At 43.5% G+C, this 27,959-nt stretch overlaps 1 protein-coding gene across 6 annotated transcripts in view; it reads right to left on the reverse strand.

Moving 5' to 3' along the window:
* Positions 1–27,959, reverse strand: part of GMDS (GDP-mannose 4,6-dehydratase) — a 944,793-nt gene that overhangs the window by 160,848 nt on the left and 755,986 nt on the right. For all 6 annotated transcript variants that reach the window (XM_073550144.1, XM_073550143.1, XM_073550145.1 and 3 more), the window contains one exon: positions 17,647–17,743. In XM_073550144.1, coding sequence (XP_073406245.1) covers positions 17,647–17,743 — 97 coding nt within the window. The remainder of the gene's footprint in view (positions 1–17,646; positions 17,744–27,959) is intronic.

Raw genomic sequence — 27,959 nt, forward strand, 5'->3', positions numbered from 1 at the left:
CGTTGCGGATTCGTGTGCGGATTTTTCCTCGCGGAATCTGCAGAATCAGCAGGTCAAAATGCCTGCGTTTTACCTGCGGGTTTACTGTGGATTTCTAGCGGATTTAGCCTGTGTTTTTACATCTGGGGATTCCTATAATGGAATAGGTGTAAAAACGCTGCGGAATCTGCCCCAAGAATTGACATGCTGCGGAAAATAAACCGCTGCATTTCAGCGCTGAATTTTTCGCAGCATGTGCACAGCGTTTTTTGTTTTCCATAGGATAACATGGTACTGTACAGTACATCACTTGGAAAACTGCTGCGGATCCGCAAATGGATCGGCAATGTGTGCACATGCCCTTAGGGCACGGACAATTAGTGAGGATGAAACTCTGCACGCCAGAAGGCCAATTAACACATGATCATGTCTCGCAATTGGGCAGCCCCTGGACCGCCACGAGTGGTCAGAGGTTTGGCCGCACTGCCACTGAACAGTCTGGCCATGCCCCAATTGCTGAAACGTTAGCCACATGATAACTGGCCACAGACATTAGAAAGCATTTGGTCATTTGCTGTCTCTTCCAAATTCCTAACATTCCCCTAAAAATGCATGCTTCACTTGGTACGAAGAGTGTGTGACAGCTGCCCATCACTCATACAATAAAGATAGAGCTGCTGCTGAAATCCTTGTCTCCCTGACATTCGCCACATGGGTAGAGTCAGGAATCCCCCACACATGAGATGATGGGTGGGCTTAGCGGATATTCATCCGTGTATAGCCAGCTATATTTCCATGGAACTTTATTTACATGGGGTGTGTCTAGATGTGTTATGAAGAGAATGTAATGTGTCTGAAAACCGTTAACCTGCATTTAGGCGTTTTAAGGTAACGGCTATTTGCACACCAGTCAGTGATATTTTGCAGTCTGTAAAGTAAAAACCTTTAATTGTAAACTATTTAAATAATGTTATCTCTCTACTTAAATGCATTTATTAGGCAAGCACTGATCTCCTGCTATTGGTGGAGTCCAAAGATGCAACACAAGCAGCATAATGAATCCTTATTACATGATGTTGCCAGAGGATCAGGCAGCAGACTAATGGCTGCTGCTCAAGTATTCTGCAGTATGCGAACTGCTTTTACAGAAGTAAAATTGCCTGAGGTAAGTGGAGAAACAAGATAACAAAAGGGATTTCAAACACCCCAATCCTTTGCTCTATTTTTACCAACCTCTGTGTAATGGGAGTGAGTTGGAAAATAACTATATAAAGAAATAGGTCCTTAAAGGGGTTGTTCCTTTTCAATTAAGTCTTTACCCTCGTTGCAATTTGGTATAAAATAGTCTCCATCGCTGTTCTTGGCGTTGGCATTGGCAGAGAAGCACAGCAGCCAATCAGCGAGCCTTCTGTCTACACTGGTAGAGCCCTTGAGCTCACAGATTGGCTGTCGCATTGTTGGACAGGGGTCAGACGGCCGTAGATTTTCTCATGCGCATTCTCTCTTACCTTAGGGTGATCCGATTCTCTTGCATCAGAAAATCCAGCACAGGTGTGGAGAAGACTGAGAATTTAATTTCTCCATTGTCTCTGTCTGCCTAAATCGAACAGTACTCCGATGTCATCCAAATACAGTCTGATGTTTCACATGCATTCTGGAGTCACTTGTAAAATGCTGCAATTTTTTTCTTATGCCTACTCTGCACAGGAAAAGAAATAGCAGATCTGGTATAACATTAAAATAGGAAAAATAGGAATATTCCTATGATGAAAAGGTAAGTATAAAACTTCACTTTTATTACAGGGATTTAAAAATGTGTGACTGACATATCACAGTGGTTATGTCCTTGGGTGTGTCCTTAATTGGCATAGTTTTAGTACTGGTTGATGTTCACACATGGGTTACTTGTTCTAATGATATATAAGTGCACATTAGTCATTTAGAAATTTACCATGATAAAGGCTTGAATGCTGAAACACGTCGATCTGCCCTAACCTCTGTGATAGATATGTCACAATTTAAAAAAAAAAAAAGAATATATATATATATATATATATATATATATATATATATATATATATATAATGTGTGTATCACCAACCAATCAAGAAGCATCTTTCATTTCACCAGGGCTGTTCAAAAGTGGCTGAGCTGTGATTGTTTGCTATGAGCAAATGTTTTCCTTGCAACCAATCACTAAGCATCTCTCATTTCACCATAGCAGGTTAAAAGAAGATGAGCTGTGATTGGTTGCTATGTGCAAGTTTTCCCACTTGACAACAGCTCAGCAGACACTGACATGGTGGGAGAAATCTAGCATCCCTGGGAACATAAGCTCCCAGCAATTGTCTGCCCCACAAAAAGGAGCAGCGAGCACATGACAGAAATGAATCCCCCCTCCCTGCCCATATACCCATCACACATGCTCCATACCAAACTGTCAAAGTGTGAAAAAACGGATCCGTTGCAGATTTGCAAAAAACTGATGCACCGGATCCGGTTTTTGGACGGATCCGCCGCAGCAGCCAGTGTATGAAATTTAAAGGAACAGAACTCTGGAAAACGTTAGAGAGAGAGACCCCAGGGTCTCTTATAGGGATCATTGGTATGGAAGTTAGGGCAAATCCACACTGCGCTTTAGTGCTGACCCCAGGCCTTTCTTAAAGGGATCTCCGGTATGGAAGTCAGGGCAAATTCATCCAGCGCTTTGGTTCTGACCCCAGGCCTCTCTTAAAGGGATCCCCGGTATGGAAGTCAGGGCAATTGCCTTCAAATGCTCTGGTACAGACCCCATACTCTCTTAAAGGGATATCCTGTATCGAAGATAGGGCAAATCCCTCAACGCTCTGATTCTGACCCCACAGTTCTATTAAAGGGATCATTGGTATGCAAGTAAGGGCAAATCCACTCAGCGCTCACGTTCTGATCCCAGGCTCTCTTAAAGGGATCCCCGGTATGGAAGTTAGGGCAAATCCACTCAGCGCTCTGGTTCTGACCCAAGGCCCCTCTTAAAGGGATCCCCAATATGGAAGTTAGGACTGTTCCACTCAGCGCTGTGGTTCTGACCCCAGGGCCTCTCTTAAAGGGATCACTGGTATGGAAGTTAGGGCCATTCCACTCAGCACTCTGGTTCTGACCCCAGACAGACAAGATGATGTGGGATATTGGGGGTAGTAGTCCCGTGGCACTGGCTGATGGGACAATGTGGGATATTAGGGGTAGTAGTCCGGTAGCTGTGGCTGATGAGATGATGTGGGATATTATGGTGAATATGGCTATGCGGAGTGGGTGTGGCTCTACACAGCTATATATATATACTAGCTGAAGAGCCCGGCGCTGCCCGGGCATAGTAACTAACTGTGGTTAGTTATAGCAAATTATAATTATCCTCCATCCCATAGGCTCGTGCCCATATACCCATCATACATATCCTCCATCCCATAGTCCCATGCCCATATACCCATCATACATATTCTCCATCCCATAGTCCCATGCCCATATACCCATCATACATATTCTCCATCCCATAGTCCCATGCCCATATACCCATCATACATATCCGCCATCCCATAGTCCCGTGCCCATATACCCATCACACATCCTCCATCCCATAGTCCCGTGCCCATATACCCATCACACATCCTCCATCCCATAGGCCCGTGCCCATATACCCATCACACATCCGCCATCCCATAGTCCCGTGCCCATATACCCATCACACATCCTCCATCCCATAGACCCGTGCCCATATACCCATCATACATATCCACCATCCCATAGGCCCGTGCCCATATACCCATCACACATCCTCCATCCCATAGTCCCATGCCCATATACCCATCATACATATCCTCCATCCCATAGTCCCGTGCCCAAATACCCATCATACATATCCGCCATCCCATAGTCCCGTGCCCATATACCGGTCATACATATCCTCCATCCCATAGTCCAGTGCCCATATACCCATCACACATCCTCCATCCCATAGTCAACCATTATGACATAATGAGCGGCGGGGCTTGCAACCTATGACGACATCAGCGTCGCCATGGCAACCATTGTGACATCATAATGAGGGGCGGGGCTTGATACGCACACACTGTTTCCCCATTATGTAGATAGGGGCATTATGACATCATAATGAGGGGCAGGGCTTGACGCACACACTTTTTCCCCAGTATGTAGACAGGGGCAAAATTGTTTGGTGAATTGGAACGCGCGGGGTTAAAATTTCGCCTCACAACATAGCTTAGGATGCTCTCGGGGTCCAGACGTGTGACTGTGCCAAATTTTGTGGCTGTAGCTGCGACGGTGCGGATGCCTATCCCGGACATACACACACATACATACACATTTTGAGCTTTATATATTAGATATATTGTGTTACAGTAAAGGGTGTTTTACTGGATGGAAGATATGTTTCTCCTAGCAGATTAATCTTTGGCCGGGTTTTTCCTTAAAGACGGGACCTGAGATGATGTCAGGGTCACGTGATCAGCCCATGTGATGTCTACCTCACTGGTGGGAGGGGTTAGGCCCTATGTAATGGAGATTGGTGATTGCCACAGTGTGCGTGTTTTTTTGGAAGCTACAGGAACTTGTGTGGACTCAGCCTGGAACTTGTATATAGGATTCCCGTGCTGCAGGACTATAGCAGCAAGACTTGGAAGAACCCCGGGAATGGCACCTGGTGGATGCCGCAGGACCTGGCAGCCGATTAGTTACGCCCGTCCCATGCAAGGGGTGAATCTGGGACCTTTGGTTCTCCAAGCTGGAGTATGTGTTTTATTTCCCTTATGTTTTAACCCCTTCATGACCAAGCCTATTTTGACCTTAATGACCAGGCCATTTTTTGCAATTCTGACCAGTGTCCCTTTATGAGGTAATAACTCAGGAACGCTTCAATGCATCCTAGCGATTCCGAGACTTTTTTTCGTGACATATTGGGCTTCATGTTAGTGGTAAATTTAGGTTGATAATTTTTGCGTTTATTTGTGAAAAAAATCAGAAATTTGGCGAAAATGTAGAAAATTTTGCAGTTTTCAAATTTTGAATTTTTATTCTGTTAAACCAGTGAGTTATGTGACACAAAATAGTTACTAAATAACATTTCCCACATGTCTACTTTACATCAGCACAATTTTGGAAACAAAATATTTTTTTGTTAGGAAGTTATAAGGGTTAAAAGTTGACCAGCGATTTCTCATTTTTACAATAAAATTTACAAAACCATTTTTAGGGACCACCTCACATTTGAAGTCACTTTGAGGGGGTCTATATGGCAGAAAATACCCAAAATTGACACCATTCTAAAAACTGCACCCCTCAAGCTACTCAAAACTACATTCAAGAAGATTATTAACCCTTCAGCTGCTTCACAGGAACTAAAGCAACGTGGAAGGAAAAAATGGACATTTTAATTTTTCCAACAAAATTTTCTTTTAGCATCAATTTTTTCATTTTCACATGGGCAACAGGATAAAATGGATCCTAAAATTTGTTGGGCAATTTCTCCTGAGTACACTGATACCTCATATGTGATCACTGTTTGGACGCACGGCAGTGCCCGGAAGGGAAGGAGCGCCATTTGACTTTTTGAATGGAAAATTAGCTCCAATCGTTAGCGGACACCATGTCGCGTATAGAGACCCTGTGTGCCTCAACATGGGAGCTCCCCCACAAGTGACCCCATTTTGGAAACTAGACCCTCCAAGGAACTTAACTAGATGTGCGGTGAGCACTTTGAACCCCCAAGTGCTTCACAGAAGCAAAAAAATGAATTTTTAGCCTGCAGTTTTTTTTATCTTCACAAGGGTAAGAAGAGAAATTGGACCCCAAAAGTTGTTGTCCAGTTTGTCCTGAGTACGCTGGTACCCCAAATGTGGGGGGAACCACAGTTTGGGCACACGTCAGGGCTTGGAAGGGAAGTAGTGACGTTTTGAAATGCCGACTTTGATGAAATGGTCTGCGGGCGTCATGTTACGTTTGCAGAGCCCCTGATGTGCCTAAATAAACAGTAGAAACCCTCCACAAGTGACCCCATTTTGCAAACTAGACCCCCCAAGGAACTTATATAGATGTGTAGTGAGCACTTTGAACCCCCAAGTGCTTCACAGAAATTTATAACGCAGAGCCGTGAAAATAGAAAATCATTTTTTCCCCTCAAAAAATGATTTTTTTAGCCCGCAATTTTTTATTTTCACAAGGGTAACAGGAGAAATTGGACCCCAAAAGTTGTTGTCCAGTTTGTCCTGAGTAAGTTGATACCACATGTTGGGGTAAACCACTGTTTGGGCGCATGGCAGAGCTCGGAAGGGAGAGAGTACTGTGACTTTTTTAACGCAAAATTGGCTGGATTCAATGGTGGCACAAAGTCATGTTTACAGATCCCCTGATGTGCCTAAATAGTGGAAACCCCTCAATTCTAACTCAAACTGAACCCCAACATACCTCTAACAAAAACCCTAACCACAACCCTAATCCCAACACATCCCTAACCCTAATCTTAACCCCTTAGTGACAGAGACAAATTTTTAAATTCTGACCAGTGTCCCTTTATGTGGCGATAACTCTGGAACACGTCTACAAATTCCAGTGATTTTGAGATTGTTTTTTCGTGACACATTATACTCTATGATAATGGTAAATTTAGGTTGATATGTTTTGTGTTTATTTAAAAAAAAAAATCAGATATTTGCCAAAAATGTAAAAAAATTAGCAATTTTCAAACTTTGAATGATTATCCCTTTAAATCCATATAGTCATACCACACAAAAACATTAATAAACAACATTTCCCACATGTCTGCTTTACATCAGAACCATTTGTAAAATGCTATTTTATTTTGTTAGCATTTTAGGAGGTTTAAAAATGTAGCAGCAATTTTTCTTTTTTTCATGGAAATTTACAAAATTGTTTTTTTAGGGACCTATCCAGGTTTGAGGTGCATTTAGGGGTGCTATATATTGGAAAACTCACAAAAGTGATACAATTTTAAAAACAGCAACCCCTCAACATATTGAAAACTGCTGTCAGGTAGCTTATTAACCATTCAGGGGCTGTTCAGGAATTAATACAAAGTGGCATGATAGGAATGAAAAAGTTTGTTTGTACCACCTAAATGTCGCTGACTTCTAAACAGGCCGCTAGAGCTGGCAGTCTCTAAGGCCATTATTTGCTCATGAATTGTCATGGCAAATATCAGGCACACAATCATGACCTGAGGGTGTCGATGGGGATAAAGGGGGAGAAGCCACACTCTTTTAAACATTTATATGACATAGTCATTATTGACAGCAGTGTCTAAGGCCTCTTTCACACTTCCGTTTTTGACAATCAGTCAAGATCCGCCGATTTGGAAAAAAACGTATCCGCCATTTTTCTTTGCGGATCCGTTTTTTTCCCCATTGACTTTCATTATTGGCGGATCTTGACGGATTGCCGTCCGTTGCATCCGTTTTTGTGCGGATCCGCCAAAATGTTGCTGTCCGTCAACATCCTCAAAGACTTCCAAACGGAGCTTGCAACGTTTTCTTGGCCGGCGGATCCTCCAGACACTGATTTAACCCGAAATTCTGTCTGGGTGCTGGGAAAAAAAAAAACCTCTCTCTCTAGGCTGCGATTCCTTTAACATTCTTCATTTGGCGGATCAGTCAAAAAAACGGACGGGTGGCATCCGTTGTCATCAGTATTAAAACGGATCCGCTATCCGTCCTTTTGGCGGATTTTAACTGACAAAAAACTGAAGTGTGAAAGAGGCCTAAGGGGTTAAAGATATTTGGACAATGACAAAACTGATCATGGCTGATGCAGCAAGTTGTCAGCTATAGTGCACAGGCGACAGCTGCTGGATTGTCACCTGTATGGAGAGGCTATTCTCTTATATCTCAGGTCAGTTAAAAGACGTATTGGCTGTCATTAAGGGGTTAAACCCTAATTCCAACTCTAACCCTAATTCCAACTCTAACCCTTAACCCTAATGGAAAAATAAAAATAAAAATATTTTCTTTATTTTATTATTTGTCCCTACCTATGGGGGTGACAAGGGGGGGTGATTTACTATTTTTTTTTATTTTGATCACTGTGATGGGATCTATCACAGTGATCAAACTGAATGATTGGAATCTGCCACTTGGCAGATTCGACGGGCACACCGCGCATGCGCCCGCCATTTTGGAAGATGGCGGCGCCCATGCAGGAGGGAGGAGGGACACCGGAAGTGACACGGGGACTCAGGAGGTACCGGGGGGAGGGACGGTGATCGGAAGGCAGGGGGAGCGAAAGGCAGGGGAGGGGGAGCAGAAACTAACGGCTGCGGCAGATCGCCGCAGACAGTCGGTGGCAGATCGCCCCCATCAGCCGGTGGGGAGGGGTCTGATTGCGGTCTCCAGCCATGTCCGATGCTACTGCAGTTTCATTGATGAAATATTACTATCACGCTGATTGGCTGTTAAACGTGAAACAGTCAATCAGAGCGATCGTAGCCACGGGGGGGGGGCAAAGCACAAAGCCTCCTGTACGTGCAGGTCGGGTGACCTTTCATTGACCCCGGTCACCCGACCCACAGGAGAGCGTTCAAGTCATGACCGCATATGCGTAATTGGTTGGATTGGCACAGACTTTCATGATGCATACGCTGTGCCACTGGTCGGGAAGGGGTTAATTGAATACTCGAACAATGAGAGTTGACCTCCTCCCACCTTTACCCAATCCTGTCGAAAAATGCCCAAATAAGAGCTGTGAACTAAAAACATGGTGTCTGTCTCGGTTTCCAGTGATACTCTGCAAGACAGCAGCCAAAGAATCATGGCTCCAAACAGAGGAATACAGATTTGATCCTCTGCCCATCACTGAACCCGTGGTGACATTTGGAGAACCCAGGTTCGGACAATCAGGTCACCTGGCCACATACCTGAATGGACTGTAGGCATCCTAAGCTTGATGCTACCACCTCGTGGGGGCCCGCCAGAAGCAGAGTGTTACTAGTTGGCCCTTGAAGCTCCAAGGTCAAAGATGTTCTGTTTTGTTCTATTTCCTGGAGAGTCAGTGGAAGGGTGAGACGCTGTCAATTGCACCACCATCTTATGCACTTACTGGGACTGTACTACATGTTATTGTCTATTGCTGGTTCAATAAAGTATTTCTACACTGTTCTCCTTACCCTGTGTTGTCAGAGTAGTGTTCTGCCCATAGGGAAGGAGTACGGGCATTCAGCGAGATGAGTACTGGTCCCTGTGGTCTTTCAAAGCCATCATAGAACTCAAAAAACCCTCTGGTCTCCACAATAATATTCTAGTATTCTATGTGACAGAACAATCGTGATAGGTGTGACGTCGGGCTTTCTTAACAAGCTATAAAACGTTGGCTAGATGCGTTCATGGAGTTGATTGGTGGTCATTTAATGGCTGCAGGCCGGACAATGTAAATACACTCTTAGGATGCATTCAGATGGCAGAGAATCTTCTCATGTGCAAAACTGACAACACTGATAAAAATCAGATACAAACATTGTTTGAAATCGGACAGTGTGTCATTTTATTTTTTCATGCGAGAAAATCACTGATGGTAAAAACTAAGCTACAAATTACTTTACTATATCCAAACGGACAGCACATGTACTGCATACGGATGACAATGTGTTCTGTCAATGATTTTTCTCATGTCTATAGGCCTTTATGTGTAATTTTGATTAGTGACTCGACTCAACAAAGGACATGTTTCATTTTTCCACTAGATCAGCAAAAAAGACATGGACATGTGAACAGCCACGCTGAACCCATAATCTATCCATGAAAAACATGGATCAAACAGGTTTGTGATTCATGTGCGTCTGAATGAGGCCTTAGTCAGCAAAAAGACTAGAGATGGGCGAACCCGAACAGTAAAGTTCGGCATCCGTACCGAACACCTACTGTTCGGGCACAGACACCAGACTTCATCAGGGAGTCAGTGTTACTTTTCGGGTTCGGCTGCCCAAACACTGGGTGTTTGTCGCACTGTCATGTTCCTGACAGCGCGGAAAACACCAATTCTGATTGGCGGATAAATCATCCCCGCCGGTCAGAGAGCCGCGGTTCTCACGCTGTCAAAAGACAGTGTGAGTTCTCAGCTGTGATAGGAGGTATAACGTTTACCTCCGGTCACTGGTGTCAGTTGATGGGACTACTGGTCCCATCATCTGACACCTGCTGCCGCTAATTACAGTGAGAGCAGGAGCGGCAGATGGGAGTATTCTTTAGCCGCTCCTGCACTGTAAATAATTAAAAAAAACAAAACGTTGTGGGTTCCCAGAAAAGCTAAAGGGTGCTAGCGGGGATCTCACCGAGGTCACCGCAGTACAGTCTGGTTGGATACAGAGTCTCAGTGACCGGACGTAACCTCGATGACGTCACTACCGGTCACTGAGGCCGCGCTCGCAGCCGCTCAGTCACAAATGGTTCTTCGCCTGGACGGACACATCTTGGCACCATCCAGGTTGAAAACGGATTATCCCCTGACATGGATTATGGTGTGATACAGAACAACCGACAGGTATGGTATATTGTTTTTATTTTAGTTTTATTACAGGAGATCGAGGGCTTCGGGTGGAATTAGGCGAGGTCGTAAGTATGGTTTAATTAAGATTATTAAAGGAGAGTGTAATTCTTACAATTAAAGGCCTTTTTTCTGGGTGTGTTTTCTTACTATGTGACTATGGGGTTAGTAATGCGGGTTGTCTTATTGACACCTCTCCATTACTAACCTCGAGGCTTGATGTCATCTGACAATACAAAGGTGACATCAGCTCCCCCCAACTATCACCCCACTTGCCACAGCTACAGGGCAAGAGAGAAGAGCTGGGCAAAGTGCCAGAATTAGCGCATCTAATAGATGTGCCTTTTCTGAGCAGCTGCGGGCTGCTATTTTTAGGCTGGGGGGAGCAATATCCATGGTCCCTTACCAGCCTGACAATACCAGCCCCCAGCTGTCTGCTTTAGCAAGGCTGGTTGTCAAAAATGGGAGGGACCCAATGCAGTTTTTTTAAATGATTTATTTAAATATTTAAAAAAAACAGCGTGGGGACCTCTCTATTCTTAATATCTAGCCTTACTGAAGCTGGCAGCTGAGGGTTGCAGCCCCCAGCTGTGAGTTTTGCCTGGCTGGTTAGCAAAAATACAGAAGAACCAACCACTTTTTAAATTATTTATTTACAGCGCAAGAGCGGCTAATGAATACTCCCATACTCCTGCTCTCACTGTAATTAGCGGCAGCAGGTGTCGGATGATGGGATCAGTAGTCCCATCAGCTGACACCAGTGACTGGAGGTAAACTTTATATCTCCAATCACAGCTGAGCGCTCACACCGTTTTTTGACAACGTGGGAACCACAGCTCTCTGATCGTCGGGGATGATTTCACCGCCGATCAGAAATCGGTTATTTGCCGTGCTGTCATGCACATGACAGCGTGGCAAACACTGGATGTTCGGGCCCCCCATTCAAGTGAATGGGGTCCGGGTACTGTTCTGGTACCCAAACTTTTTGTAACTGTTCAAACGAACCCGCTGGACGCGAACATCCAGGGGTCCACTCATCTCTAAAAAAGACTATTCAGACATATGAACCAGATGAAAAATCAGTCACATGTAAAATAAAAGCAGAGCAATGACTGGAATTAAGACTTCTTAGGAGAAATTCATGCAAATGTCTTGCACACTTTGATTTCAGCATGAGAACAGAGTTACTTTCGGATCGACCACTCTATAGGAGTTCTATTTTGCATTGCTAAAAGTTTTCACACTTATTTTTATTGTGATCTTTTTATTCAGCAGGAATAATGTATAACTACATCTGCCAAAAGGACAATACATATGGGAAAATGCACTGTAAATTCTACAAATATTACAGGGTGAAGAGGAGTTCTGTGGATGTACAGTCTGCGTGTACTGCAAAGTATGTCCTACGAGGAACGGGTAAAGGATCTGGGAATGTTTAGCTAGCAAAAAGAAAGCAAAGAGTAGACTTAATAGCTGACTACAAATATCTGAAGGGTTGTCACAGTGTAGTGGGATCATTCTTATAATCATTTGTTCATGGAAACACAAGAAGCAATGGAATGAAACTGAAGGGGAGAATATACTATACAGATTAGATACTAGAAAAAATTTTTTGACAGCGAGGGTGATCAATGAGTGAAACAGGCTGCCACGAGCGGCGGCGAGTTCTTCTTCAATGGAAGTCTTTAAACAGAGGCTGGCCAGACATTGCCTGAGATGGTTTAGTGAATCCTGCATTGAGCTGGGGGGGGTTTGATACAATGACCCTTGAGGTTCCTTCCAATTATACAGTGCCTTGTGAAAGTATTCGGCTCCCTGGAACTTTTCAACCTTTTCCCCACACATCATGCTTCAGACAAAGATACCAAATGTTAATTTTTGGTGAAGTATCAACAAGTGGGATACAATTGTGAAGTTGAAAGAAATTTATTGGCTATTTTAAATTTTTGTGGAAATTCATAAACTGAAAAGTGGGGCGTGCAATATTATTCGGCCCCTTTACTTTCAGTGCAACAAACTCACTTCAGAAGTTCATTGTCCCTAATCTTCCCTTCATCTCTAAACTCCTGGAACGCCTGGTCCACTCCAGTCTTATCCGCTATCTCTCTGCTAACTCTTCTCGACCCTCTCCAATCCGGTTTCCGCTCCTTACACTCTACTGAAACTGCCCTCACTAAAGTCTCTAATGATCTACTAACAGCTAAATCAAATGGTCATTACTCCATGCTAATTCTCTTGGATCTTTCTGCAGCAATCGACACTGTGGATCATCAGCTCCTCCTCACTATGCTCCGTTCCATTGGCCTCAAGGACACCGTTCTCTCCTGGTTCTCCTCCTATCTCTCTGACCGCTCCTTTACTGTATATTTTGCCGGTTCCTCCTCCTCTCACCTTCCCCTTACTGTTGGGGTTCCTCAAGGATCGGTTCTAGGCCCCCTCCTCTTCTCCTTGTACACTGCCCCTATTGGTCAAACAATCAGTAGATTTGGTTTCCAGTACCATCTCTATGCTGATGACACCCAATTATACGCTTCTTCTCCTGACATCACGCCAGCCTTTCTAGAAAACACCAGCGATTGTCTAAACGCTGTGTCTAACATCATGTCCTCACTATATCTGAAACTGAACCTGTCAAAGACTGAACTCCTTGTATTTCCTCCCTCTACTAATGTACCTATACCCGACATTGCCATTTCTGTGTGTGGCTCCACTATTACTCCCCAGCAAAATGCCTACTGTCTTGGGGTCATACTTGATTCCGAGCTTTCCTTTGCCCCCCACAATCAATCACTGGCTCGCTCTTGTCATCTGCACCTCAAAAACATTTCTAGAATTCGACTTTTTCTTACTTTTGACTCTGCAAAAACTCTTAATGTTTCTCTTATTCATTCACGTCTCGACTATTGTAACGCTCTTCTAATCGGTCTCCCTCTTACCAAACTCTCCCCTCTCCAATCTGTCTTGGATGCTGCAGCCAGGATCATATTCCTCACCAATCGTTACACCGATGCCTCTACCTTGTGGAAGTCATTACACTGGCTACCCATCCCCTCCAGAATTCAGTAAAAACTTATTACACTCACCCACAAAGCCCTCCATGGCTCAGCACCACCCTACATCTCCTCCCTTGTTTCAGTATACTACCCTACCCGCGCCCTCCGTTCTGCTGATGATCTGTGGTTAGCATCCTCAATAATCAGAACCTCCCACTCCCGTCTCCAAGACTTTACACGTGCTGTGCCAGTTCTTTGGAATGCACTTCCCAGGTCAATACGATTAGTCCCCAATCCCCACAATTTTAAGCGTGCCCTGAAAACGCATTTATTCAGACTGGCCTATCGCCTTAAAACATTAATCTAATCTATCCCTGTGTGGCACAGCCAAAAGTTTTACCATAACCAGGTTCCCACATGCTTTATGCATCCATTAGCCCTCTGTGTCTGTACTGTTACACACTTAGAAATTATGGCTGGTCTAAACAATCAGGGCAACTGTTAACACCCACATTTCGTGTCTACCTCTTTCCTCATCGACTGTAAGCTTGCGAGCAGGGCCTTCATTCCTCTTGGTACTTGTTATAATCTATGTGATTATTGTTATGCTGTAAAAAGTCTATTGTCTGTACAAATCCCCTCCAAAATGTAAAGTGCTGTGGAATATGTCGGCGCTATAAAAATAAAAAATTATTAATATTATTATTGTGGATCTCTGAATGATCCAATGTTATCCTAAATGACTAATGATGATAAATATAATCCACCTGTGTGCAATAAAGTCTCCGTATAAATGCACCTGCTCTGTGATAGTCTCAGGGTTCTGTTTGAAGCACAGAGAGCATCATGAAGACCAAGGAACACAACAGGCAGGTCCGTGATACTGTTGAGGAGAAGTTTAAAGCCGGATTTGGATACAAAATGATTTCCAAAACTTTAAACATCCCAAGGAGTACTGTGCAAGCGATCATATTGAAATGGAAGGAGTATCATACCACTGCAAATCTACCAAGACCCGGCTGTCCCTCTAAACTTTCATCTCAAACAAGGAGAAGGACTGATCAGAGATGAAGCCAAGAGGCCCATGATCACTTTGGATGAACTGCAGAGATCTACAGCTGAGGTGGGATAGTCTGTCCATAGGACAACAATCAGTGTGTACACTTCACACATCTGGCCTTTAGAAGAAAGCCATTTCTCAAAGTTATCCATAAAAAGTGTCGCTTAAAGTTTGCAACAAGCCACCTGTGAGACACACCAAACATGTGGAAGAAGGTGCTCTGGAGTCCAAAATCGAACTTTTTTGGCAACAATTCCAAACGATATGTTTGGCGTAAAGGCAACACAGCTCATCACCCTGAACACACCATCCCCACTGTCAAACATGGTGGTAGCAGCATCATGGTTTGGGCCTGCTTTTCTTCAGCAGGGAAAGGGAAGATGGTTAAAATTGATGGGAAGATGGATGGAGCCAAATACAGGACCATTCTTGAAGAAGACATGTTGGAGTCTGCAAAAGACCTGAGACTGGGATGGAGATTTGTCTTCCAACAAGACAATGATCCCAAACATAGAGCAAAATCTGCAATGGAATGGTTCACAAAAACGTATCCAGGTGTTAAGGCCCTTTTACATTTAGCGATGCACCAGCGATCCAACCAGCGATCCGACCCGGTCAGGATCGCTGGTGCATCGCTAAATGATCGCTAGTGAGCTTTCATACAGAAAGATCTCACAGCGATGCAGCAGCGACGCAGCGCACGATACTTACCATTCACTCACAGCGATCCTGCGTCCTCCCGCCCGCCTCCACGCGTCGCTCGTCATCACAGCAGGAAGTCTCAGCAGGAAGCGCCCGACGAGAAATGGAGCCGGACATTCTCGCGCGATCAGCGATGGGCAGCGGGGGAGCCGGTCGCTGGTAAGTATCACACATAGCGATATCGCTAGCAATATCGCTATAACGTCACAAAACCAGTGATAGCGATATTGCTAGCGATATTGCTTAGTGTAAAACCCCCTTTAGAATGGCCAAGTCAAAGTCCAGACCTGAATCCAATCGAGAATCTGTGGAAAGAGCGGAAAACTGCTGTTCACAAACGATCTCCATCAAACCTCACTGAGCTCGAGCTGTTTGCCAAGGAAGAATGGGCAAGAATTTCAGTCTCTCAAAGTACAAAACTGATAGAGACATACCCCAAGCAACTTGCAGTTGTAATCACAGCAAAAGGTGGCACAACAAAGTATTAAGTTAAAGGGGACGAATAATATTGCATGCCCCACTTTTCAGTTTTTTTTATTTCCACAAAAATTTAAAACAAACAAACTTCGTTCAACTTCACAATTGTGTCCCACTTCTTGTTGATTCACCAAAAATTTACATTTAGTATCTTTATGTTTGAAGCATGATATGTGGGAAAAGGTTGAAAAGTTCCAGGAGGCCGAATACTTTCGCAAGGCACTGTACATTTTATGATTCTATGCCCGAGTTTGCAGTTCATTGAACATCAAGGTGATTTAGAATATTCTTAATTTACTGTTGAGGGAATTATTTCTTATAATGTGTTGGACAGGAGCAGCTGAATTTTGTGTAACTAGGGGACAATTGGCCTCCTGCTACAGTATAAACTAGCTTCAGGTTAAATATTAGTTTTTTGCGCTGACACTTTGCTAAACAGTCCTGAGTTCTGACTGGACCAAGAGTTTATAGGGGGAATTTTTCAACAGCTGGACTTTCTGAGTAGCGATGGTCTTTTTCTCTATATGTGAAGCCCACTGTGAAATGTCACAAATATGAATGAAGACTATGTACAGTGCTGCATTCTATGCTGGTGATCCACAAGTACTAAAGTACTACAATCACAAAGCCCCTACATAATAGAAAGTCTTAGCGATGGGCTAACAGTCTGAGGAAACTGACAATAGTCAAGGCCCAGGCCCAGGCCAGACATATATCATTTTTTCATAAGTTCAACTGTTTTTCTATTTCTAATCCAACTCTAGGTCAATGGGGTATTTTTCTTATTTCCAGTTAGTGGTGCAATGAGAAAATGACTAGGTGATCCTATTCATTAGACTTCTGTACTAAACCTGGAGAGAGATGGAATGGCTAACTGCTATGTACTGATGTCACAAAACACTACTGATACAGACTTAAGGGTATTTTCAAACAGATCTGTTTCTAAATTCATGTAACCACATACCTTAATAGATTACTGACATGTCAATGAATAGCTCCCAAACACGTGACCTGTAACTGGTTACAATAAAGTAACACTTACCCGCCTTCAGCCTACAGCATGTTACAGGGTCACAGTAGTCTTGCTGCGATAAGACGCTGACTACAATGTTAGAGAGTTCCCATGTCTAGCCAGGGATGTTACTTTGGAATTTCCCTAATAAGAGGCTAGTTATTAAACTCGAAAGTATGTCCAGCAAAACTGCTCTAGCCACAAGGAAAGCAACAGCACATGTTTATTACGCTCTCCAGACAGAAGGGATTTCCATAACTAAGCCGGCAGAAGACAAAGTTCTGCCCAGAACTGGGTGCTCATTATGATTAGTCTAATGTGAATGAGAAAGTTAAAACTCAGGGCATGATCAGACTAAATATCAGCCGAAACGGCCAATATTGACGGGCTCGGACAACAGTTTAATGTGTATGGGGCCCTTGGGGAGAGAAGAATCCAGCATGTCTAATGTCGGACTGTCAATCCTTTTGTTTGTGGTGAGCTGAGCCGCCAGAGTCTGGTAGTAGCTCTCTTGCAGAGAAGACAGTAGCGCTCGGCAGAGCAAACACTCCTGTATATGGAGTAGTCCGCAGAAATAGCTGTCTGCCATCAATTATGCATGGAGTCCTTTACTGACAATGGAGTTTAGGGTGGTGAATTTCACTTACATTTCAAACACCAGTATCCTCTCTCTATAGAAGGAGCCTCTTATGACCTGTTGTGTTAGTCTTTAAATGTTGCTTTATTTTCTTTACTTACTATTTACTGGGGTCATGTGGGTGAGACTGCACACAGCTTGACTATCAGAGGCTGGTAGCAGGGGGTCAATTAGACCTTGGCCAGCTGACCAAACAGTGCGAGTGATTAAATTATGTGGCAGTAGGGGAGAAGTAGAATTTCCTACTTACTACTTCAGTGGGTCTGTAGTACTTGTGATCAACCTTCACATGGACTTTTCCAGTCTCACTGCAGCGGCCCACTTCATTTTCATTCTTGCCCTCCCACCTGTAAAGAAGACAAACACATGTGACCAGAAAGACTCTGCTAGAAACATTTGGCTGGTTTATTTCACTTCCCCAAAGCCTGGTGTCAAACCCACCTCCCTAGGAGAGCGTAAACTCATTATGGAAGGGAACAAAAGGAGAAGACTTGTCACTAGAATAATTTCCGAAATTGTCAAATTCTCACAGAGTCCAAAGTGTGCATTCCAAAACACAGGCCTTGTATAAACCTTAATTGGAAATTAAGGTGTAAAAACCCTGTGTACACACTTTTTTTCTCAGCTGCCACTCCAACTCTCAAATGTGTAAAATATTACAACATATCTGTGTGTGGCAAAGGACTGAACATGATAGATGTCATTATTTGGTTATAGTTATAATGCACATTTTTCCTGTTTTTACATTTTTCCTCTTCGGGCTGTTTGATCAACCTAAATTTCCCTTCCTCCTCATCATAAAAGGTTCTTATCTGTTCCATCTGTACAATATAAATACATGGACATTTTTTCAGCTGAGATCATGGACAAATATTTATAATGTGTAAAAAGACAGTTAACATCCACCAAAAATATGTGCCGTGTGATCAGTACTACATCTGGTAGCAGGACACCTCATGGCCATAGCCATTCCCACATCATGTGCACCATATAGCCGGTATATAATTGTAACAAGGTAGCTATCGGCTGTTAACTGGTAATTAACTCATTTTCAGACAAAGCATTTTTATTTCACGGCTGCGGTCACCATCAATGTCGTCATGTTATCTCAATTTTCAACTACCGTACTTGGCATAACATATTTTGTAAATCCAGACAAGAAAAGTAGGTCTGAAATGTCTTTATCGAATGTTTAAGAATCAATATTTTTTCCCTCTATTTTTTTCATTATCACTTAAGAGCTCTAACTTTTTTTTGCTATTCCTTGGTAACTATCAGGGTTCATTTTTGCAGAATAAATCGTATTTATTTTTTTAATAGCAGCATTCTGGGGTACATAAACCATTAGTTTTTAAGTTTGCAGGGTTTTTTCCCCACATTTCACAGTTTAACACATAGTAAAAGAACAAGTTCATTTTATCCTTGAGGTCAGCATGAATGATTGAGGCTGTGTGCCCACGATGCGATTTTTAAGCGTTTTTGCTGCGATTTTCAGCGCGAAAACGCCGCAAAAATCTTGTACAAAACGCACCCCATGCATTCCTATGGCATTCCACACATGCTGTGCTAATGCTGCGCTTTTTTCCGCTGCAGAATCGCATCGCGGAAAAAATCGCAGCATGCTCATTCTTTTGTGCGGAATCGCAAAGAATTGCCGCGATACCGCACCCATAGGAATGCATGAGAATCGCTTACTTCCAGCATGTGGCTATGCCCACCATGCGCGAAGTTAAGCGTCTCATGTGCGGTTGGTACCCACGGTGTGGAGGAGAGGAGACTGTCCTCCAGGCCCTGGGTACCATACCCCTGTAAAAAAAAATAAAAAAAATAAAAAAAAGGGCTATATTTACCTTCCGACGTCCCGCGCTGCCATCCCGGGCCTCAGCGTTCCCAGTAATGCCTTGCGGCAAGGTCCTGTGATGATGTGGTCTCGTGAGATCGCTATAGCAATGCAAGAGCAACGTCATCACAGGTCTCGCAAGGCATTACTGGGAACGCTGAGGCCTGGGAAGGCAGCGCGGGACGTCGGAAGGTAAATATACCCCAATTTTTTACATTTTTTTTTTTTTTTACTATTGAGGCCGCATAGGCGGCCTCAATAGTAAAAAGCTGGTCACACTCGTCAAACACTATGTCTGACGAGTGTGACCAACCTGTCAATTACTTTCCAAGCGATGCTTCAAATCGCTTGGAAAGTGCTTGAATATCGCACGCGAAAATCGCGGCAAAATCGGACATAATCGTGGTAAAAAAAAAAACGCGCGATTTCTGGGAAGGAGTCCGGTTTTCAGTGTCCGGATTTAAACGCTACGTGGGCACATAGCCTTAGAGTTTAGCATTTTGGCATAAAGAATTTTATTTCAGGGTTGTTGCATTTTGAGAGCCATAATGGTTTTATTTGTCCAGCAACATATCCTGCAAAAAATATAAATACAAAATTAAAGCTTTTATTGGCAACAATTTTTGGGTACACGTCACTTATAGATTAGCATGTATTGATTTTGTGTGGGGGTTAGAATGTGAGCTTTTTTAATTTTTTTTTTCCTGGCTACCTTGTTAAGTCAATGGTGCCCTTATGGGGGCCGATAAGTGGTGAGCGCCGCTGATCGCGGCCGGGTGTCAACTGATTATCACAGCTGATACCCGGCAACGTTAACCCCCTTGCACACCGCGATCAAACATGATCGCGGTGTACCAGGGGTTAAAGGGAAGCATCGGCATGGAGGGGACTCCCTCCGTGCTTCCCTGAGCCCCCCACGGCAGCGCAATGCGCAGCGCTGCTGCGGGGGGCTCCTTCCCTGCAGGCCCCCAAATCCATGATGGCGACGGGGGCCTGCAGGGAGCTGACTTCCTCTGTGTCTGCAAAGCGCAGGCATGAGGAAGTCTGCAGCAGTGCCTGTGATGTGACAGATCAGCGATCTGTCACAGGACAGTGATGTCCCACCTGGGACTATGTATTAAAGTTAAAAAAAAAAGTGTTAAAATAATTTAATAAAAATCGCCAAATAAATTAGAAAAAGAAAAAAAAAATTCCCCCTATAAATCCATTTTTTGGAAATAAAAAAAAAAACCAAACAATAAAAGTACACATATTAGGTATCGCCGCGTCCGTAACGACCTGCCCTATAAAACTGTCCCATTAGTTAACCCCTTTAGCGAACCCCTTAAATAAAAACGAATCAAAAAATGATTTATCATACCGCCAAACAAAAAGTGCAATAACGCGCGATCAAAAAGACGCATATAAATATCCATGGTACCGCAGAAAACGTCATCTTGTCCCGCAAAAAACGAGCTTCCATACAGCATCATCAGCGAAAAAATAAAGTTATAGCTCGCAGAATAAAGCGATGTAAAAATAATTTTTTATATAAATTAGTTTTCATTGCATAAAACCGACAAACCATAAAAAAACGACCTAAATGAGGTATCGCTGTGACCGTACTGACCCGAAGAATAAAACCGCTTAATCAATTTTACCGCAAGCGGAATGGTGTAAACGCACCCCCCCAAAAAAAATTCATGAAACGCTGGTTTTTGTTCATTCTGCGTCCCAAAAATCAGAATAAAAAGCGATCAAAAAATGTCACGTGCCCGAAAAAGGTACCAATAAAAACGTCAACTCGTCCCGCAAAAAATAAGACCTCACACGACTCAGTGGGTCAAAATACGGAAAATTATAGCTTTCAATATGTGGTGATGCAAAAACTATTTTTACAATAAAAAGCGTCTTTTAGTGTGTGACAGCTGCCAAATATAAATACCGACATAAATAGTAAATCAAACCCCCCGTTATCACCCCCTTAGTTAGGGAAAAATAATACAATTAAAAGAAAATGTATTTATTTCCATTTTCCCATTAGGGTTAGAGCTAGGGCCAGGGTTAGGGCTGAGATTAGGGTTAGGGGTGTGTAGGGGTTAGGGTTGGAGTTAGAATTGGGGGTTTCCACTGTTTGGGCACATCAGGTGCTCTCCAAAAGCAACATGGCGTCTGATCTCAATTCCAGCCAATTCTGAGTTGAAAAAGTCAAATGGTGCTCCTTCCCTTCCAAGCTCTGCCATGCGCCCAAACAGTGTTTTACCCTCACATGTAGGGTATCAGCCTACTCAGGACAAATTGCAAAACAACTTTTGGGGTCCAATTTCTCCTGTTACCCTTAGGAAAATAAAAAATTGGGGGCAAAAATATCATTTTTGTGGAAAAAAATGATTTTTTTATTTTCACGCCTGGGCATTATAAACTTCTGTGAAGCCCTTGGAGGTTCAAAGTTATCACCACATATCTAGATAAGTTCCTTAGGGGGTCTAGCTTCCAAAATGGTGTCATTTGTGGGGGGTTTCCACTGTTTTGGTACATCAGGGGTTTTCCAATCGCGACATGGTGTCCGATCTCAATTCCAGCCAAAAACGTCACATGGCACTGCTTCCCTTCCGAGCTCTGCCATGCGCCCAAATAGTGGTTTACCCCCCACATGTGGGGTATCCGCGTACTCAGGACAAATTGCACAATAACTTTTGGGGTCCTGTTACCCTTGGTAAAATAAAAATTGGGGTGAAAAGATCATTTTTGCGGAAAAAATATGATTTTTTAATTGTACCGCTGTACGTTATAAACTTCTGTAAAGCCCTTGTGGGTTCAAAGTTCTCACCACTATCTAGATAAGTTCCTTGGGGGGTCTACACTGTGTTCCAAATTATTATGCAAAAAATATTTCCTCATTTTCTCTAAATTACCTATATGAATTGCAGTCATTGTTATTTTCCAGTCATCTAATATTCTAATATAATTGCAATGTTTTTGAACAAACTGCCTATGAAAACAGTATATTTTTAAAAATAAACACTCAAAATGCATGTTCCAAATTATTATGCACAGCAGAGTTTAACCTTTTTATTTTTATTTTGAACAAAAAAATGGTCAATTGTGAAATTATAAGCATTATCAGCTTATTACAGAATGAAATCAAACAGTTTTCAAGTCAATACTTTATTCTAGGTGATGTTACATTTGCACATAGGACCCCCTTGTTCGAAAGAAGCTTCTGAACTCTCTCGTCAATTGAATTTGTCAGTTTTTGGATGGTTTGTGCTTCAATTGTTTTGCATGTGGACAGAATACCCTCCCAGAGCTGTTGCTTAGATGTGAACTGCCTCTCGCCATCATAGACACTCCTTTTGATGATGCTCCAGAGGTTCTCAATGGGGTTGAGGTCAGGGGAAGATGGTGGCCACACCATAAGTTTGTCCTCTTTTATGCCCATAGCAGCCAGAGATGCAGATGTGTTATTTGCAGCATGAGACGGTGCATTATCATGCATGAAAATGATCTTGCTGCGGAAAGCACGGTTCTTCCTCTTGAACCATGGCAGGAAGTGCTGCTTTAGTAACTCCACATAGATTATGGAGTTTATCTTTACCCCTTCAGGGATCCTAAAGGGACCGACAATCTCTCTCCCCATGATTCCAGCCCAAAACATTACTCCACCTCCTCCTTGTTGGTGCCTTAGCCGTGTTTTCATGGGGTGTCTATCAACCAGCCATCCTCCATTCGATCCGGACCATCGAGGGTTGCACGGCACTCATCGGTGAACAAAACAGTTTGTGAGTCAGTCTTCATGTATCGTTTGGCCCACTGGAGCCGTTTCTGCTTGTGTGCAGTGGATAGAGGTGGTCAACAGGATGGCTTACGCACAGCTGCAAACCTCTGAAGGACCCTGCATCTTGTTGTACGGGGGACGTTGGAGGCACCAGCAGCTTCAAAAACTTGTCTGCTGCTATGACAAGGCATTTTTGCAGCTGCTCTTTTAACCTGATGCAATTGCCTGTTGGAAAGAGTCCTCAATTTTTCCTTATCAGCACGCACACGTGTGTGCTGGGAATCAGCTACATACTTCTTTATTGTGCGATGATCACGATGAAGTGTCTTGGCAATGTTGATTGTAGTCATGCCTTGACCTAAATACTCCACAATTTGTTGCTTCTCAGCAGCCGACATCCTACATTTTTTGCCAAAATGGGAAAGAAAAAGGCTGCTTAATAATGTGGAACAGCCTTCTTAAGTAATCTTGCCTTTATTTGGACACACCTGCCAAACTAATTTGCACAGGTATCTGCAATTGCTTTCAGTGATATAAAGAGCCCTGACACACATCACCATCAATGAGTTTAAATGACAAACAAAAAAATTCTAACCTTATCACTCCTAAACTCTTTTTGCATAATTATTTCGAACACAGTTTAGTTTCCAAAATGGGGTCACTTGTGGGGGGTTTCCACTGTTTAAGTACATCAGGGGCTCTCCAAACGTGACATGGCGTCTGATCTGAATTCCAGCCAATTTTGCATTGAAAAAGTCAAACGGCGCTCCTTCCATTCTGAGCTCTGCCATGTGCCGAAACAGTGGTTCCCCCCCACATATCAGGTATGAGCGTACTCAGGACAAATTGCACAATAACTTTTGCAGTCCAATTTCTCTTGTTACCCTTGGTAAAATAAAAAAAATTGAACCTGAAGTATTTTTTTTGTGAAAAAAAGTTAGATGTTCATTTTTTTTTTAATATTCAAAAAATTCCTGTGACGCACCTAAAGGGTTAATAAACTTCTTGAATGTGGTTTTGAGCTCCTTAAGGGGTGCAGTTTTTAGAATGGTGTCACTTTTGGGTATTTTCTATCATATAGACCCCTCAAAGTGGCTTCAAATGTGATGTGGTCCGTAAAAATAAAATGGTGTTGCAAAAATGAGAAATCGATGGTCAATTTTTAACCCTTATAACTTCCTAACAAAAAAAAATTTTGGTTCCAAAATTGTGCTGATGTAAAGTAAACATGTGGGAAATGTTACTTAAGTTTTTTGTGTGCCGTATCTCTGTGATTTAAGGGCATAAAAATTCAAAGTTGGAAAATTGCGAAATTTTCGCCAAATTTCCGTTTTTTTCACAAATAAACGCAAGTTATTTGAATGAAATTTTACCACTATCCTGAAGTACAATAGGTCACGAGAAAACATTGTCAGAATCACCGGGATCCATGGAAGCGTTCCAGAGTTATGACCTCATAAAGGGACAGTGGTCAGAATTGTAAAAATTGGCCCGGTCACGAACGTGCAAACCACCCTTGGGGGTGAAGGGGTTAATTAAACACAGTTGGACTCCAATGAAGGAGTAGAACCATCTCGGGGATCACAAGGAAATGAACAGCATGTGACTTAAGTGAGTGTCTGAGCAAAGGGTCTGAATACTTATGACCATGTGATATTTGTTTTTCTTAATAAATTTGCAAAAATTTCAACATTTGTTTTTTTGTCAGTGAAGATGGGGTGCAGTGTACATTAATGAGAAAAAAAGCAACTGTTTTTTGAATTTACCAAATGGCTGCAATGAAACAAATAGTGAAAAATGTAAAGGGGTCTGAATACTTTCCGTACCCACTGTATATACACATACACGCACATACACACAGTATTAGAATATATTTTTCTCCTTACAGGTATATATTTGAGTAAAATGTAAATTGTTCTTTTAGTCTATAAACTTGACAACATGTCTCCAAATTTCCAAGCAAAAAAATAGAACTACACTTATCGGTAGTTGGGTTTCTAAGACCCTCCACGACAGCACACAGGAGGTTGCCTCCCCATCCTAATTAGGGACAGGAAACTAGAGATTAAATAGCCCTCCCCTTCCTCTAATCCCCAGTGTTTTCCAAGGACCACAGAGTGAATGCTTGAAATATTATTTATTCATACAAGTCAATGAACAAAAATTGATAGGGGGGGGGAAATTACCCGTGCGGTCGTGGAGGGTCTTAGGGTCCCGTCACATTTAGCGATGCATCAGCGATCCCGACCACGATACGACCAGGTCAGGATTGCTGGTGCATCGCTAAATGGTCGCTAGTGAGCTGCCAAACAGGCAGATCTCACCAGCGACGTAGCAGCGGTCGGCACTTACCTTTCAGATGCGGCGATGAAGACGTCCTCCCATCCGCATCCACGCGTCGCTCGTCGGCGCCATCAGGAAGCCCAGCAGTAAGCGGCCGATGAGAAACAGCTCAGGACGTTCTCGCGCGATTAGCGATAGCCAGCGGGGGAGCCGGTGGGAGGCAAGTGTCACACATAGCGATATCGCTAGCAATATCGCTGCTGTGTCACAAAATCAGTGACGCTTTAGCGATATTGCTAGCGATATCGCTGTGTGTGAAGCCCCCTTTTGAAACCCAACTACCGGTAAATGTAGTTATTTTCTCTTATCCCCTCCACGACAGCACACGGAAGATATACCAAAGAATAATGGTTTAGGGAGGGACCACGGCTTGCAGGACTTTCCTGCCAAAGGCTAGATCTCGTACTGACATAAGATCTAATCTATATTGCCTAGTGAAGGTATGGACTGAAGACCAGGTCGCAGCCTTGGAGATCTGCTTGATGGATGCATTAGCCTTTTCTGCCCAGGAGACAGACAGCTCTAGTGGAGTATGCCTTCAAGGATTCTGGAGGAGGTAGATCCTGATTTTTATAAGCGGCCGTGATTGCTTCCTTGATCCAGTTAGCTAGGGAGCTTTTGGACGCTTATTTCCCTTTGTTTGGTCCGCCATACTGAACAAAAAAATTCTGATCTTTCCTCCAGAGTTTTGTTTTTTTCCAAATAGGCCAGGACTGCTCGCCGGACGTCCAGAGAATGGAATCCCACTTCTCTCTCATCCTTCGGGTTATCACAGAAGGAGGGCAGTATTATTTCCTGTGAACTGTGGAAATCCGAAGACACTTTTGGCACAAAGGAAGGGTCTAGCCAGAAAATTAATCTATAGTCCAGAATTCTTAGATAAGGCTCTCTGATAGACAGAGCCTGAAGTTCATCCACCCTTCTTGCCGTTGTAAGGGCTACGAGTAGTGATGTTTTCCAGGATAGTTTATCTATCTGGGTCTGGTCGATAGGTTCAAATGGAGGGCTCGTTAGACCCTTTAGTACTATATTCAAGTCCCAAGCCAGGACAATGCTGGATTTGTTTGGACGGATTCTGAAAGCTGCTGACAAATCTCCTGATCCATCTATGCTCTGCTAGGTTTTGGTCGAAGTAGGAACTTAGGGCTGATACTTAGACCCTCAAGGTACTTGGTTTTAGTCCCTTGGATAAGCAGTCTTGTAGGAAATCTAGGATCTTTGCCAAGTCTGAGTGGAAGGGATCAATGGGAGTGGATCCATACCATGCCGAGAAGGTCTTCATTATTTTGGAGTATATGGCATTTGCGATTGGTTTCCTACTCTTTTGCAAGGTGGATATCACCGCATCTGAGAGGCCTCTGGCTTTCAGGATTGTGGTTTCAGAAGCCAGGCTGCCAAGCTTAAGCTGTGGGGAGCCAAGTGAAGGATGGGACCTTGATTTAGAAGGTTGCGGTCAAAAGGTAGGATCAGAGGACCCTCTGAGTTCATTAGGGCTCCGAACCAGCTCCTTTTTGGCCAAAGAGGAGCGATCAGGATAGTTTTGACCTCGTCTGTCCTGACCATTTGCAGACTTCTAGGTATTAGGGGAATTGGTGGAAAGGTGTATGCCAGTCCAAAGTTCCACAGGTGAGCAAAGGCATCCACCCTTGAATGTTTTTCGTTTGGACTCATGCAGAAGTACTGCTTTGTTTTGGCGTTCTCCTGGTTCGAGAATAGGTCTACCTCCGGGAGACCCCATTTTTTGGTTATGGTGTGGAATACTCATATTGAGGCTCCATCCACCCGGATCTATGTCTGGCCTGCTTAGGAAGTCTGCCTCGACGTTGTTGGATCCTTTCAGGTGGAGAGCTAATAGGGAATGGAGATGGCATTCTGCCTAGCCAAATATCCATGCTGACACGTTTTGCAGGCTTCCGTATTTTTTGTGCTGCCCTGATGACGTAGAGGGGCCATGATGGTCATATTGTCGGCGTGAATCCGGACATGGGTTCCCTGGATTGATACTTTCTCTGCCTTTAGAGCTTCTTCTACCGCTCTCAGTTCTCTGTAATTGGATGATTGTTTTTCCATTTCTTTGGGCCAGAGTCCCTGGAAGACTCCCTGCGATGCCACTGCTCCCCAACCGCGTTTGCTGGCGTCTGTTGTGATTGACATCATGGGATATTGTTTTATTGCTAGGTTTCCATGGTTGAGCCACCAGTTGAGAGACAGCTTTACGTGTTGGGGTAGGGAGATTCCGATATTGAGGGTCTCTGGGTCTTTGTTCCAGCGGGATAGGATATATCTCTGAAGTATCCTTGAGTGGTCCTGGGCCCAGGGGACTGCCTGGATGCAAGAGGTCATTGACCCTAATGTTGACATGGCAAACCTTATAATCAACTTTTTAGAGTCTGAATTTTTGATCTTACGCCTACCTGCTTGGTGGGCGGAAGAAAGGATATTTGTTTCTGGGAATCTATGGGGAACCCTAGAAAGACCTTCCTGGTTGAGGGATTCAGGTCTGATTTTTCCCAATTTACCATCCAGCCTAGGGATGCCAGGGTCTGCAGGACTGATTGCAGGTGCTGTCTTACAGTGGTGTTGGAGGGAGCAATAACCAGGAGGTCGTCTAGGTTAGGGACGA

This window comes from Dendrobates tinctorius, unplaced genomic scaffold, assembly GCF_039654945.1.
Source record: "Dendrobates tinctorius isolate UK_male_01 unplaced genomic scaffold, ASM3965494v1 ptg000163l, whole genome shotgun sequence".
Classification (NCBI taxonomy): Eukaryota; Metazoa; Chordata; class Amphibia; order Anura; family Dendrobatidae; genus Dendrobates; species Dendrobates tinctorius.